Source organism: Carassius carassius, chromosome 37 (assembly GCF_963082965.1).
Source record: "Carassius carassius chromosome 37, fCarCar2.1, whole genome shotgun sequence".
Taxonomy (NCBI): Eukaryota; Metazoa; Chordata; class Actinopteri; order Cypriniformes; family Cyprinidae; genus Carassius; species Carassius carassius.
This window is the reverse complement of record NC_081791.1, coordinates 13407356-13424457: the sequence shown is the minus strand read 5'-3', so window position 1 is coordinate 13424457 and position 17102 is coordinate 13407356. Positions and strand designations below refer to the sequence as shown.

General features: G+C 35.6%; 2 protein-coding genes across 2 annotated transcripts in view; one reads left to right on the top strand and one right to left on the bottom strand.

The window, feature by feature from the left end:
- The window catches only part of LOC132118065 (N-fatty-acyl-amino acid synthase/hydrolase PM20D1.1-like), a 324185-nt gene that overhangs the window by 167923 nt on the left and 139160 nt on the right, over positions 1 to 17102 (top strand). The gene's annotated exons all lie outside the window — the stretch shown is intronic.
- Positions 7032 to 15471, bottom strand: LOC132118048 (rho-related GTP-binding protein Rho6-like). Its single transcript, XM_059527537.1, has 5 exons — positions 15215 to 15471; positions 14813 to 14900; positions 8763 to 8872; positions 8236 to 8370; positions 7032 to 8137 (listed from the first exon to the last, which is right to left on the bottom strand). The coding sequence occupies exons 1-5, from the start codon at positions 15332 to 15334 to the stop codon at positions 7892 to 7894; spliced, it is 699 nt and encodes a 232-aa protein (XP_059383520.1). The 5' UTR covers positions 15335 to 15471; the 3' UTR covers positions 7032 to 7891.

Here is a 17102-nt window from a genome sequence, read left to right as displayed (position 1 = left end):
CTGAGGAAGAAAGAGAACTTCCTTCAAAACAGGTGCAGACTGTTGATGGGGGGCTTGTGCTGGTGAGACAGGCTCTGACACACTTCTGATCTAAGGAGGATGCCTGCCGTTTGAGTTACAGGTAACTTAATTACCAATGGTATCTCACCCATCAACAGCTATCTAGGAGCATTATGAACATTAATACACAGTCTTGATCGTCATTTGTGTTCATTCGAATCAAATGAACTTCAAATGGGGTCATCGCACAGAAAGGGTTGTGTGGAGACGGTTTCCATTACTGATAAATGCAGGGCACAGGTGTTAATTAAAATGTACCGCTTCAGTTTGCCTGAAAAGCGTCTGTTTGGCGCTTTCATCTTCACGCAGAGAATGTATGTGTGCTCAAAAAGAGAGCTGAATCCGTTAAATATTTCATTTTGCACAATTTTTCTCTTTCAGGCCATTGAAAAGTAAGTCTGTTTGTACACATGCACCTACACACAGACACTCTTGCACTAAGACTTAGCTGCTGTTGCTATGACTACATGCTTTCTGCGGTAAATGTTTTGTCTGACACTGTAAAGTCAAAGAGAATACTCATGTTTTCATATCTGCTTGCTCCTCTCAGGCACACTCAAGGTTGTGGGTAATTTTGATTACAGCTTTGTGTGACCTTGAGAATCTTACAGAGCGGCATACAATACCGATCTTTCTTTGTTGTGAACTGTTTACACATAACTAGCAGCAATGCACAAAATATCCAGATTTTGACATTAATCTATGCCATGAGTTTTCAACCTTTGGATATCTTGGTGGATAATAATGTTAATTTTAATGTAATTACACACTTTGTTTTGATGCCAAGGTTTAGGGTGGGGAATCGTAAGAAATTTTCCAGTTCTGGTTCCATTTAATAATAAAATATTATGGACAAATTATTTAATTGTACTACATGTGTTTAATATGGGAGAGACATACAGTATACTTTAATATAATATAATTAAAATATTAATATTTGAGAATATGATTAATGTCAAAAATGTATTTTTAATTATTATTATTAAATACATTTTATTATATTTGCAGTATTAACATTACTACATTTATTGTTGAAATGTCACAGGTCTGGTTCCAATTTCTGGTTCCATTCAATAAAAAAATATTATGGGAAAGTAATTTAAAATAATTTAATTTTACAAAATATATTTAATATTAGAAAGACAACTAACTAAGTTACTTACTGTAATATAATAAAATATAATGTAATATTTAAAATGTGAAAATATATGATACAATCATAAAAAGTTGTATTATGTTTGAAAATTACATATATTAATAATATTTCATAATATTGTATTTTTTGTTTTCTATGTATTTTTTATATATTAACTGAGTTTCTCAAGAAGTACACTGTAAAAAAAGAAAAGTTGACTTAACTTAAAATTACAAGGTAATTTGCTGCACAGCTTTTTTGAGTTTACTCAACTTTTTAACTAATTAGTTTACTTAATTCACTGAGTAAGGTCACATGTCTCCCAACTTAAGATCTTTTGTTCAGTTGATTGAGATTTATAGTTAAAAAAACTTTTGTTATGTAATTTCAACTTTTAATGTTATTTTCACTTGACTTAATAAAGTACGTTCAGTTGACTAAAAATGTGTTTTTAAACAGCATCACAAGGTTAAAAAAAACTACTACATGCTTGATATTTTGGTCCAGGTTTTATTTCAAACCAGCAGCAACACATTGGTAACTTTAGCCATACTTATTCTTAAAAAAAAGTAATTAAATGAGTAGGCAGAAAAAAAAAACATTCAAAGTACTATCTTATTCAATCAGTCCTAAATACTTTAAATGTTCTATGTTAAACATTTTAAATTGTTAACACAAAACATGTTAAAAAACGAGCAATATAACTGCAAGTTAAAGGAGTACGCTGACTTTTTGGGGCTTTAGCTTATTCACCGTATCCACCACAGTTAGGGTGAGGCTCCTTTGTCTGTTTGGTGTTAGCGCGCTTCATTGCACATGTGCCAATTTCATAGTCGTTACAGTGCGCATGCTCCAACCTCCAAACCAACTTGTATGCTTGTTAACTTGAATTTACAAATTGAATTTACAATCAATTCTAGGTTGGCCCAACGATTGTTGAACCAACGTCTTTTCACTAGTTATGCCAACATTTTTGCATTTAATGTCCAGTTAACTAAAATATAATCATTAGTCTAACTTTTTGTGAGTTGGATTTTTTATAGTGTAATCAGCAGGCCCCCTGCAATCCCACCTCGTACCCCCTGTTTTAGTCCATTGACCATTGCTTTAGCCTGTATCAGTCTGGAACTGCTCCAAATTCTCTCAAATCTTTAACTTTGAAGTCTGTAGTGCTCATGCTGATAGTGATAAGCTATGAAAGCAGTTTTGTTTAAAATATATCTTTAATCATCATTTAATTGTCTTGGATATTGTCAGTTGCTGTGAAACTTGATTGATAGCATATTACAAACATGGAATTGCATTCAGGCTTCATTGTTGTATTTTTAGTTTGTTTCCTGGTTTAACAGGAAAATATTGTATCAAGATGCCCTTTTTCTTTTTTTCTTTTTTCATTTTTTTTTTTTTTTTTTTGCATGTAAGAGACAAGTTACCAATATCTCCGTGATATTGTGACATATACAAGCATTTGGGGAAGTTTCCCCACCATGCTGTGATTGTGGGCAGTACTGCATGTGTAGTCTACCCTGACCTAATTAGTTATTTACACTTTCACAACCAACTGGACTCCATATGTTAAAATGTGTCCTTAACTTAAGGACCTTAAGGGACAAAAATCTCTTTTTTAAAATTTATTTTAGAATTAGTTAACACTGTGTTTACAGATAAACAGGTCAATCGAAAGTCAAGCACCTGAGCTCAACATGGGACATCCAGGCAGTTTATAGCCTTTAATTTTTTTTTTTTTTTTTTTTAGATTATTTTTACAGTAAAACATTGCTCTTCAACCTACATTTTCAGTTGTAACCAGCAAAAACCCTGTTCTACTTTAAAGTCCAGACATGTATGGCCGTCCTGACTAGTCCAAACACAACCCACACCTTCTTTCTTCTCTATAGCCCAGAGACCCAGATGCCATAAAACCACAGTTGGCTAATTAAACAGCCAAATGTGCTCATCCATTATCAGCATACCTGAGGGGTTCACTGTGACACACTGTACATATGTGTGAGAGTGAGTGATAGTGGGGGTTGGGTGAACCTCATGGGTTTTAGGGCAGCCTAAGGGACCCCGTTGGCAAGAAAAAGCCCATGGCATTGTGAGAGGTATGCTCATATGAGGGCAAATGTGTGCGGTTGTTTTGTTCTGTTTCAAACGTAGCAGAAATTAGCGAGAAATTAGAGTCTCACAACACTGTGGCAGAACACAAAAGAAGATGGTCTAGTGTGGTTTTGGACCCCATTTACTTTCATTCTATGGAGACTAACAGATAAGACGTTCTTGAAATTATAACAAAAAGTTTGATTCCCTTCATCAAGTGAGCATCGAATGATGACAAAGGTAAAATATTCCAAATAATCTGATGTATATTTAGTATTGATATCATGCATCTCTAAAAAGGACATGTAATATAAATCAGAACTGTATGATGATGTGAGTTGAGAGGTTTCACATTGTTTATGCTAATGTCTGAATAAATTGAATATGCTGATTATGTACATTCATTTCTCCTGAGGCCACGAGGCCAGCTTGTTCTTGTGTGAGTGTGTGTGTGTGTGTGTGTGTGACATGCTTTCTGCTCCAGTGAACAGACAGTCACCCTGACTGATTCAACAAGGGTTTACTGAGCTTGTTGCTTTGGAACAGCACTGAAATTCTGTTTTGAACCTTAAAACAAAAATCCTCTGATAATGTAAGTATGTGAAGGTGAATAACACAAGCAGAAAAGGTGTATAAGAGAGTAGACACCACATTTGAAGGTCTGAACTCGCATACTGAACACATTTGTGTTTTTTCCTGTCATTATGATCCCACATTATTTCAGCAGTTCTAGACGATCTATGGCATTGTTAGTGCTGGAGTCACGGTGGCTGGTTTGATGGCTCTGTGTGTGTTTGTGTGCACTGCAGACTGCAGCTCGTCAGTAATTGGAGAGAATAAGTCTCCCCCCATCATTTCATTCCCTCCTTTACTGATTTCTCCCCAGTTTCTCACACTAGGTTTCTGTATGTGAGGCACTGGTAATGAACTGGCATTCTGTCATTCCCTTGCTAGACACCATATAGCCTTGGAGAGGAGAGAGGGACTGGGGCTGTTTGGGTGGAGAGGACTTCAATCAGCTGGATGCTGCTGGAGCTCTTCCGCTAAGCAAACCCTATCTGATGCTGGATTTATCATTCTAAAATCATGTTTAATGGCCATGCTTCAAGCTGTGACTGGTCAAGGTCATCTTGTTCTAATGTATTAAATTAAAGAGCTGAACATGGTGTGGGGTAACACTTTATTTTAAGGTGTCCTTGTTACACGTTACATGTAATAACTATTATAATAACATAATTAAAATAAGCATGATAACTTCAAATAAGCATAGTTACATGTAAGTAACCATGATCCTAATCATAACCCTAACCATATAGTAAGTACATGTAATCAATGAATTAATATTACTCAGTACTTAAATGTATAATTAAACTGTAACAAGGACACCTTAATATAAAGTGTAGCCTGGTGCGGTACACAGGCACTCTTTGTCTATTTATATGCTATACTGTGAATATGTACTCTACCATTTAAAGGTACTAGACTAAAGAGTTGACTGATGTAGGTAAGGGCGTTTGAACTGGTTTTGTGTAGAAATTCATAGAATTAACAAACTATGCAAAATGACTAAATTCTTCTAGCAATTGAGAGATGTTTTGTACCAAAATATCATAACGTTAAAAGTGAAAATTCACTGAAAAATTAAAATTACTCACCCTCAAGGCATCCTATGTATATGACTTTCTTCTTTCAGACAAATACGAGTGGGGTTATATTCAAAATGCCCTGGCTCTTCCAAGCTTTATAATGGCAGTGAATGGTGGTTATAAATTAGAATTTATCTGTCATAAATTAGAAGTACAAAATAAATGTCGATGTAAGTCAAGAGGAGACTGGTTTTCCTTTGCTGTAAACAAAACGTGGTTCTTGCAAGACTAGTATATTCTTACCAGAGCTTATGTTACAACTGCATCCTACGTCATCCGCTGGAACCATTCTCTCGTGAACATGTGTACGACATTTAGTGGAAGATTGAGATTACAGTTTTTAAAGTTTGAAATATGGATATTTTTCTTACACAAACACACTGCTTCACTTCAGAGGGCCTTTATTAACCCCCGGAGCCATGTGGAGTAATCTATAACTTTCTATGATAGATGGGTGCACTTTAAAATCTCGATCTCCATTTACTGCCATTATAAGGCTTAGAGGAGCCAGGAGGACATTTATAATGTAACTCCAATTGTATTCATCAGAAAGAATTAATTCATATACAAAGAGATATACATAGAATGGCTCGAGGGTGAGTAAATCATGGGCTAATTTTCATTTTTGGGTGTACTATTATTTTAATGATTGTTTGTAGCTGATTGCCTAAATGGATAAATGGTTACTTGCAAAAGTTTTTTTTTCAGTGTAGACCTATATCCCAGATGTAGAATAATATGGAGGTTTGTGAAGATGGATAGTTTAGTGACTTGCAAAAATCAGTAACTTGAGAAAGCGTGTTTGATGTGCAAGCTTTAGAACCTGTAGATGGATTCATAAAGAAAATAGATGGATCAAAATTGTTCAAGGGATATTTATTTATTCAGTTAGTTAAAGCTCTTTTTGCCTAACTATTTCACCATATATTCCATAGTCTTGTTTGCTTGTTGGCTTTGTGTACTGCGCTTACTAAGGTTCTGTTATAGGTGCATATGCACACAGGAAATATTTTTATTGTTTCTGCCTCTTTATTATTCAGTATTATGCCATTTCATTGCATACCATTCCTGCAGAATCACATGATGTACTCCTGGTTTTTCTTAGACCTGCTGGCCTAGATTTGAGTGGCATGTGAATAAACAGGTAATTTGAGAGTCTGTCATATAAGGATGCTTATTTGATATGAAATCTCTCCTGATATCAGATTCAGGCTAATGAGTTCCCATGACTTTTCCAGGTGTTGTGCAGTTTATTTTATAGAGATTGCTGGGAAACTCGTTTTTATGTTAAGTGTATATACGGATTATTTAGACATGTTCGTTTTCTCATATTTTGGACTGCCACTGGATCTGCAAGTATTCACACGTAAAAGGGTTATAAAAATCCCAAATATTTAAAAAATGCAAAATATTTTTAGATTAAGGATTTTCTTTAATGAGTGCTGGCACTAAAAAAGAAGAAAACCTTCACACAAAGTTGTATTGACCAAATCCAAGTTTTAAGTAATTTAAGAGTGACACATGACATCAGAGACAAAGGAAAATAATCAATGAACAATATTCAATATAAAACAGATAGTCTGAAATGAAATAATAAAACAGAACCAGCAATAATCAACTATTAATAAGTTACAGTTACATTGCACACACAATCATACAGTCTGTTCTGAATTTGTTTGCTTCAGACTTCATTTAAAGGGCAGTACAAAACTGATTATGCACAACATATGTACGTCCAGACCGCAGTAACAAAAAGAAGATTGCGGAGATCCACCACATCAAACATATAACAAATAAGAGTGCGACTAAACCAGACAACAGTAACAAATTCATATTAAGATGATGCAAATGCATGAGAATCACTGAAATTACAATGCAATCTAAAGTCCAGCCTCGAATTATAACCAGAAACTTTACCACATAAGAGAATAATTTTTTTACAGGCCTGTTTTTGAGAATTAAGTGTTGTGGCAGATTACTGTAAAAGAAAAGTCAACTGGAACATTCAAATTATCTTCTCGCTTATGCAACGTTGATCAGTTTTGGTGGACTGCGGTGTCCCTCAGTAATCCCCCATAACCTTTACATCTGGAAAGGTTTTTTTATTTTTTGCAATAACTCCTGCTCTGTATTAAGAAATGGCCCGGGCGATGCTGGGCTTCTCCTCATTGGCTGAGATTTATGAATTGTTCTCTAGGGGCAGAAAGTGCATGAAGGACTACAGTAGAGATGGAGAGAGAGAGAAAGTGAAAGAGTGTGTCAGCATGTCCAATACATCTGGATGTACAAATGTGATTGGATGCTTCATCTAGCAGATTTATAACACTGTTCACCTTGTCAGGAGGACATCAAATCTTGTTTGGCTCCTCCCCTCATGCTTGTATGAGATCTCACATCGTAGATCGGTGCCAGCTAATACAAGCAAAGTATAGTTCTGTATTGAAACATTAACTAATGCCAACCCGTATTCAATCATCCTCTCACTTTCAATTTAACAATCACATCCATGTTAACTAAAGTGCGTACTGTGTAACACATCCTCTTCCTTTAAATATTAAATTACGTTCACAGCTCAACTCACATTCCCACGCTAACTACCCATAAAAATATCTGACTGTGTCCACTGTCTAGTATTCACTACATTTCCTTCTTCGTCTGACTGATTGATCATTGATATAAAATGCAGTTCATGTAAAGGCTGGTGAAGAGGATGTGTAACAGCCGAAAACCTTAAACAATGGCAGCAGCTCTTTGTCGTTTTGATGAGCATGTTTGTAGGTGGGGTGTCAGAATTGGAGAAGAACAACATAAGTATAGAGAGAGGGAGGAGGGGTCATTAAGGGTCATTAAAGGTCATGCCCCCCCCCCCTTCTCTGACCCCCCACCCAAACAACCGGTTCAAAGAGCGAAAATACATTTTTGGGGGGAATTGGAGTGGCACACATGGAGCTCACATGATGGAACAGCTCTTGGTTCTCTCCTTGCTGAAGGAGGAGGTCAGGAGCTCCGCTTTGCTGGGCAAGTGAAGGAGGCGTTTGGACAGCCGGCGTCTGGGGCTTTGCTTTATGGGGGGCTGCAGTTTGTTAAGGCATGTTAGTGCTGCTGAGCGGAAAACGCTGTGGATGCTCTTCTCTGATGTGAATGCAGAGCTCTCCAGGTACACCTCTGCTCCTACCTGCTTCGCCAACAAAGTGCCCTACATACAGAAAGATAGACCGAATGCAGTCAGAGATGGAAAAAGAGAGACGTGGAGTCTCTAGTGGAGTTTACATAGGGAGGGTACGATTGACTGACCTGCTCATGGGAGATGGGCGTCAGTCTCTGATTGGACAGCTCCATCAGTGTGCAAACATCTGTTCGCAGGTCTGTCTTGCAGCCGACTAGGATTATTCGAGTACTGGGGCAGAAATCCATGATTTCGGCTTTCCACTGCAGGGAGAGAGCTGTTAATATACTGCAGAAATCATATTTTTACTTGAGAAGGTATTCAGGTTTAGAATGACATGAGGGTGAGTAAATATTGAAAGAATGTTTTTTTTTGATGGCATATTTATTTTGAGTGTATTTTGTCTTATTTCACTTAAATTAACTTTTTTTTATTTGTTTTTAACTTGTTTATACTTAAAACAAGTGGGGGAAAATTGCCTGTGCAATGAGACAAAATAAACTAATTAATGCATTTTCTGAAAAGTCTTAGTATTTTATGCAGTGTTGTTTCTTAAGTAAAACAGTCTATTTTAAGAATATTTTTACTGGAACACAGGTAAAAAAAAACAACAACAACAGATTAATAGAACTGAAGAAGTCATAAAATGTCTTGCCTTTTTCAGAGAGCTTTCGACGGTCTCCGGACGACTTATATCAAAGCAGAGCAGAACAGCATCTGCATCACTGTAGCAGAGAGGTCTGACATTATCATAATACGGTGAACCTGCAGGAGCAAACACATGACAAACATTAATAATGGAAACTTGGCATCAAGTAAGATGCTTGTGATAGAGGAGTGAATGCAGCTGAATATGGAAGATCAAATGCTATGAGGGGGAACTGACAATAGCGGAGTAATGTAAATAGCGTTCGTGTGGCAGTTCTCGTAATAGGTGTGTGCATGTGTGTGGGCGACTCTCTGAGATTCCTTTATTGACAGAATGAGTTGCCGAGGAGGTCTTGTCCCCTGCACACACCGATCATTCCGTAACTACGGCAACAGCATTGAAGGATGTGCACATAAACACTCTCATACTATGGGTCTATGTCAATTAAAAAATAAAGCAAGTCCATTAAAGTGCATTTCACCCAATATTCAGGTATTTGTGCTTATTAGTATCGACTTTCAGCTCAGATGCTGGGTGTTGTGTGAGCCTCCCTGAGTCACGTACTACTGCTGTATATGTAGACAGTGACTCAGCTCACTACGTTTAGACAGAGAATATATGGCTTATCAGTAGAAAGAGAGGGGAGATGTGATGAGACACAGCAATGAATTTACAGGCAACCCTGACACCACTATATATATACAAACACACTAGACAGTACAGGTCTCAACAGTGAGGACACTGTAGCTCATTAATTCTGATTTAACTGCTTTAAATGTGGCACCATTGTCATATTAATTAGTTTGCAAACAAGATGAGGTTTAGTTCAATTGAAGCATCAGTAAAAATGGAATGAATATCATAAACCAATAACCATATACCACCAATGTTTTCCAACAAATGACTATTGATGAATGTATGGCTGTCACTATGAATATTATATTATATTGTATTGTATTGTATTGTATTGTATTATATTATATTATTATTAATATAATAATGTGCTTTAACAGTGCTGGGTACTAATTGATTACATGTAATCTGGATTAAATAATCCGATTTAAAAAATGTAGTACTTGCAATTAGAAAATTTTAAATTGTTTGTAATCAGATTATAGTTACTTTGATTGCATATTCAAACAGTGGCAGTAAATTATTCATAATTTATTGATTCTGAAAGTCTGGACAAAAATATTTCAAATCTGGAAGACCTCGGGCGCGTGTCATTGTATTCATGTTTATTAATATGTGTTTAATGCAGGTATTCCCATTTTTGTCACCCCTTAAAATAAAATATTTGTTGAAATATCACAGAAGTTGTCAATATTTCAATAATTTAACAACACATTTGCACGTTTATAGTTGTCTGATGTTGGTTAATTGTCACACTGACATACAGGTAAACAAAGTATTTAAATGCTTAGTATTCAAGTGTTTTAAATTGCTTTTATTTTACATTTTTATGAGTTTAATTGAATTATTATGTTTTTATCAATTCACTATTCACTTTATCACTTTACTCACTAAATTAATGTGTAATGCATTTTATTAATTTGACACCAAAACATGGTATTTTCTTTCTCTTTTCTTTTATTATATGACTATGGTACATGTTATGGTACATTTAAAACAAGTTTGTAAAAATGTAATCTATATTGCATTACTACATACAGTTTTCATCATGTTATATATAATGGACTACAATTTTTAAGTAATCTACCCAGCTCTGGTAATTAAATATCTTTATTAATGTATTCAATAATGTATACATTTTTATATTGTTTGTAAAGAATGTTTTAGTTTATAAATTACATGCATTTATTTTTGACAAAAATATTTGAGTTGTAGATCTAATGTGTGGGGGGTCATGGATCTTTTCAGATGTAAAACTCAATGGTAAGACATCTCCCTGTATTTGTTATACTAGGTAGCAATTGCTCTTGACACCTGACCATAGCTACTGTTTGAAAAACAAATGATAAAAACTGTATATTCCTCTTGAATCAAAATTCTAATGATAAGAGCTACAGGAGTGGGCAGCACCAGGCCCTGTCAAAGGCTCAGTAGCAGCCTTTAATGTCCGTCTCCTCTTTGATCTGGAGAGTGTGTGAAGAGATGCCCGAAGCAGCGAGAGCCAGATGAGCAAATTCAATTAAAGCTTCTGTAATTAGTCGTGATTAGAGTGTGTTTGTTCACGTATGCTGATGAGTGTTTGCTTGTGGGTGCATGAGCATCTAGCGCTCTGCCAGTGTTCCTCCTGCGCATTGCCATCTAACGAGACTGTGCACAATTAACAAAGCCTAACTGGCTTAATGAGGGAATAGATGGGGGAGCTGTTTGATTGGCTTCTCAAGCACTGATCTTCCATGCAATATTCTGAGTAAGCTGTTGTACATGATAAAATGTATTTTCTCTGACATTTACAGTTTTACCTTCTGATCTGGATTGTGTGTCCAGGGTTAATTTAAGTTTTTCTACTGTTGTTTCACTGTTCTAGGTCAGTAGCCTTTTAAGTGTTTTTAACGTTTCACAATAAGGCAGTGTGTTTAGATAAACTGCACAGCAGGAAACACCTCGAGCTAAACTGAGCATAGACAGGAAGTCCTCCTTGCGTAAGAGTTCATTCACCAGTTATCACACGTACAGATGATGTTCTAGGCATTTAGTTGGATGTTATGGTTGCTTGTTTGATATTAATTGCTGTTGTTTCTATAATATAATATTATAATATAATTTATAATACTATATATTAATATCAATATTATTATAATAATTCATTTTAAAATACAAATTATTTTATTAGTAGTAGTAGTAGTACTGGTTCAAAATCAGAACCAGAACAATAATTAATAATCAACTGTGCATATAAAAATGTGTTATATGAGCTGCAAAAAAGTCAGTAAATCATTAATATGAACAAATGTATAAGTTCAACTTTGAAACAAAGCAGCATCACTGACTGATATGTTACACAACGTGCTATGCAACATGACCCTGAAGAACCCAGCTTTCACTTGGCATGCAATATGACAGCAGCGGGGATTTAAAAATATTAAACTTATTCGCTATTGCAAAGATTAATCTAGGTTGAAATATCAGTTAGGCCTATAAAATAAGGGCATTTGGAAAGGGCATGATGTACTTTAAAAAATAAATATCCTTCCAAAACAAGTTTACAAAGATAATGATTTAGATTGAAGGAAAGATGGGACAGTTTGGTACATAATTGGTATGAGAACAGTAATAATAATTTTCAGGAGAGAAATATGTTTTTGTTTATACATTTTTTGGGTGAACTGTCCCTTTAAGAGATGTCTTCTTACTCTTAAAACTCCATGAATCTAAACATAGATTAAATAAATGAGACTATCAGTAGAACATTCCATGTGTCTTTGAAAAGTAAGAGCTTCAGTAATCAGTCATTGAACCACGGCTTTCTACTACTAGCCTTATCTTAATAAGACTCTCAATCAGATACACATGCAAACATTCCCTAACCAAATCAGTCTCATAGACAAAACCACAGGCACTGGAACGGATCTGTGTGATCTTTTTCAAAAAAAGAGAGAAACAGTATCTCTAAAAAGCCACCTACGTCATTGAAAAGGCTTTGCGTGCCACAATGAGCCAAAACCTTGTACTGTCTTGCACTGTCCTGAATATTTTAATAACCAGTTGTCTATCTCGTCTGATCCAGAGGCAGACAGAAGGTAAAGACGGCACGCTGCCAGCGTCTGACGCTTGGGGACTGGTCTCAGGTGTTGGAGCCGCCAGACTCCTCACACATCAGCTTGTGTTCCCCGACTCAGGGCTCAGGTGCTGATGGTGGGTCTTTCCTGTAACGTCTGACTGACCTACTAGCCCAATAAGTCAACACAACAGCTGAGGATAGACAGAAGCTAATGCATGTGGACGATTTGCAGAAAGTGATTTTGTAAGTAAATCTAACAAAACATTGTATAGATAAATCCAAATCTATTCTTAATCTACTTTAAATGATAAGCAATAGTTTTGTATATCTGTAAATAGTAATGCAACATATGATCCACTGAAGATACAATTCAGTTATCACAATATCACAAAGGCGATAGATAATTGATCAGGTACATTGGTTACTACAATGAGTATATATTTGATATATATTGATTTAAGTTATATGAGTTATACAATGAAAGTAAACATGGTGCAAAATGACACACACTGTAAAAAATAATTCTGTGGCTTAGTAAATATTACAGAAATTTTTAACTTTATTAACTTAATAAAATCTCTGAATATCGTGTACTTGATTGTTTGAGTTAAACATACCAAAATAATTGAGTAAAAATCCAACAGTTCATTTTATCTAAAATTTACAGATATATTTAAGTTGTTTTCAATAAAATTATTTAGTATTTGACTAACCAATTATTTCTTTATAATAGACTTAATATATTTGTGAAATTTCTATCAAAATATTTGAGAATGTTGAATTAAACTGATCTGTTTCAAGAAACAAAAATATTACTTAATTCAAATCAATATAATTAATATATTTAACACACTCTTAAAATTTGAGTAAGTTTACTCAATTAAAACAATGCACCCCTCCCCTCTGACGTGATGACAACTCGACGGTTGGTTGAGTCAGTGAGCGCGGGCAGTTTGAACTCTCCAGTCTCCAGACAACAGCTCTCTTCTCAGCGTCCCAGATTTGGTGCATTTCCTCTGTGAAATTCAGGTTTGTGTATGTTTTATTTTATCTATAAAATCTTTACTGTGCTTTAAATCATATTTAATGCAAAACAACATACAGAGGCGTAATTCGACACCTAAACGAGAGTCGCGCCTGTCTTTTTGCATGATTGAAACGCTTTGCATAAACACATGACTTCATTCCTAATGATAATAAATATAATTATTATCATTTGGATGATAAAATGTCCTCAGAACTGTCACTGTTTGTTTATTGGCAGGTTATGTCAGTCACTCGCAGTATCTATCGGCTGTGAGTGAAACGCAGGATTGCGGTATGAAGTTCAAAGTTCACCCGCAGAGGCGAGTCCGTCTCCGGCACGAGGACCAGCGCTGATCCGGTGGATATTGGGTTGATTTGATTACACTTGAATTAGGCTACCTGAATTTTTAAATACTTAATTTTTACTTATAAAATGTTTGTTAAATGAGTTTAAATGTAGGCAATATTGTATACAGTGTAAAATGTGCTGTATTGCTGTACTCATTGACAATAAAGGCCAATGTCATGTAACGTTATACTGGTGGTTGTGTGGAGTACTATTTTACAAAGGTTTAGAGAAAATAAAAAGTTTATATTACTCATTAATAAAAACAGTTAATATTACTCATAAATAATGTTTTTAAATGTTTAAATGTTCAATTATTTCTACTCAATTTTATTTGTTAATGTACCAGATGCAGTTACTCAGATTTACTTAATTTTTTTACTTGCATTTACTCAATTCATACAGTATATTTCATTGATTTCACAGCTTTAAAATGTACTCAATTTTTTTGAGTGTAAAATGTTTCACCAATAAAATTGAGTAAATAATAGTTAAACTTTTTACAGTGCAGGACCCATCTGAGGCCAATATAGATGACTTAAACTACTAGTACAATTGGAAAGAATAAGAGCCTATTTGACGAACACTTCATTTGCTTTCACTGTATGCATGAAAATGAATTAAACAAACATAAACAGCTTCACTATGAAGTGGAAGCACGTAGTTGAACAAATCACATGTATTCAGGCCAATATAGGTGCCTAAAACTAGTACTAAATGTTGGTCAGAGCAATTGTACCGACAAATTGTAAAACAGACACTGGGACGTTTTTCAAAACATTTTCTTTTGTGTTCCACATAAAAAAGTCCTACAGGAACGAGTATGACGACAGCATTTTAATTTCTGGGTCCATTTAATGATATTTAAAGTGTGTGAAACTGTATTAATTAGCAAAAACGACTGTGTGCAATTGTGTTCATCGGTTTAAATGCTCTGTTACGTAAAGCTTGCTTTACCACCGCTGTACAGCTGTAGGTCAGTCTCTCTCTCACCTGACGTGTCCCATAAACTGAGCTCCACGCGCTGCTCCTCTAATTCCAGTCCAGCTGTGTAGTTCTCAAACACTGTTGGGACGTATGTCTGTGCGTGAGGGGAAACAAAATAAAAGCCGTTACTTAATGACTTAACATTTCCATAAAAACACTTAATTTCGTTTAAAACGTTTTTTTAGTTTTTATCCCCTAGGGTCAACACGTGCACAACAACTCACATGAGAAAGATGCATAAAGTATCATCTTGATGTATGATGTATGAATGTACATATCAAACGCAGTGTGTACTAGTCACAGTATATGGTTGCATAATGACATAAGCAAGCATCCAAGTGCCGTAGCCTACTAGCAAACACACAAATCAATATCCGCTCAGTGAATACGTGAGAGAGCAGGACATACCTCAGGATAACAGTCTTTGGCCAACACTTGCAACATTGCGGTTTTCCCGCACTGTACATCTCCTACTAAAACCAGTTTACAACGCATGACCAAAGGCTGGCTGATTCTTCTCTCCTTCATTGTAAATAAGACGATCCTGTGCGCGACGGCTTTCTCCTATGACGGCCCAGGGCAGTTTGTTCAGACCGCATTGGGGTTTGGACTAAATCTCCACGAAAGAGAGAAATACGGCACTGCGGTAATTTATACAGCTCTGCTGTCCAATCAGCGCCGCGCTCTCGTGCTCGCGCTCGTGTTCCACTGCCCCCGAAATGCGCCCAACCCAGCTGGAGTCTGCTCATTGATTTAACCGATGTAAATGCTAGAGATGGTAAACGAATCTTATGGCGCGTTTGAAAAAAAAAGTTTCCAGGCAAAGTGTGAAAATGACATCATAGATAGACGTGAGTTTAATAAAAGTTGAGGGAGGAAAATCTCTATAAAAGAGAACGTCTCAAATTCTTATCAGTGCATTAGCTATTAAATAAAAAGTGCTGCACAAAATGATGCATGTAGCTTATTAATGTAATCTTAATATTACCCAATCAGTTGTGATACCTTCAACAACAACATGAACGCTTTAATGCAAAGTGTGAGGAAAATTTCTTTACACTTTTTGGGTTAGTGGAAAAAATGAATCATAAGCAGACCTTTGAAAATATGTTTATTTTTTTTTTTACATTCTGTTGTAAATCTCCTGAACAAAATGAGCTAAACCACCATTATATATCATTTAAAAAAAAGTGTTCATATTGACCAATTCATTCTCTTAGGCAGGGGCGCTGCACAAGATCAGGGGCCTATGCATAGGCAGTCCTAATGCCCCCAACCATGCCTATTGGTTTGACCAAAAGAACCACTTTCTTTTCTGAATGACATTTTAATGATTTACAGTAATGCACAGACATCTCCTGACAAATGGCTTAATCACACGTTATAAAATATATTTAAGAAACATAACATTTCTCTTGTTCCTAATTTTATTTAATTAAAGATTATATTAAAGTGACTGACCACTTTTAAAAAATATATATATTTCCATAAATTTGAATGATTCAAATTCATAGCTGTCGCATAGAGAAAGAATTCAAAGTATGTGACATAAAGAGCCCATATTCACATTCTCCTCTGACTCAATGACCGAAACAGGTGGATATACGGCCATACTTCTGTTGAGCTTTATTGAGCGTGAGTTGTGTAAAAGACTGATAACCTCTGACAAACTAGTGACTGCTTGTTGAGTAACAGTTTGACTCTTTTTTCTGGTATTTCCTCATTTGTTTTGGCCCTGAGAAATGAGAGCATAATTGAACGAACCCAAAGCTGCACACCCAATAAATCCATAAACTGATCACATTGTTTGTGTGTTGTGTACGCATCTGACTGTAATTAAAGCCCGTTCTCTGCTCATAGATGCTAATTACATGATACAAAGATTGTAACCGGCTATAATGCTATATTTGGTTCACACAGGGCAGCGTTTCAGAGAATGTGTTCACACAGACTTTGCCATTTATTTTGAGACCCTTTGTGCTAAAGCCCCTAGGAGTGAAATGATTATGTAACTATCTCTGGTTCCTTTGTTAGCTCAGTCCTCTCTCTCTCTCGGCCTGTCTCTCTCTGCTTATAAAATATATACATATATTTATGACTAGCAGACAGGGGTACAAACAGTCATAAAAGCTAAAACAGGAAAAGAACTGAGGGGAATTATTATGTGTCGACTATGATTTGACCCATTTTAGAACAACTATAGAAATAGTATAGTGTTCTAGTTTAATAGTATAGCTATATATTACAGCATTTTTTTTCTGTAAATGTGATTTCTGAATGTATTCCACCCTGCAAA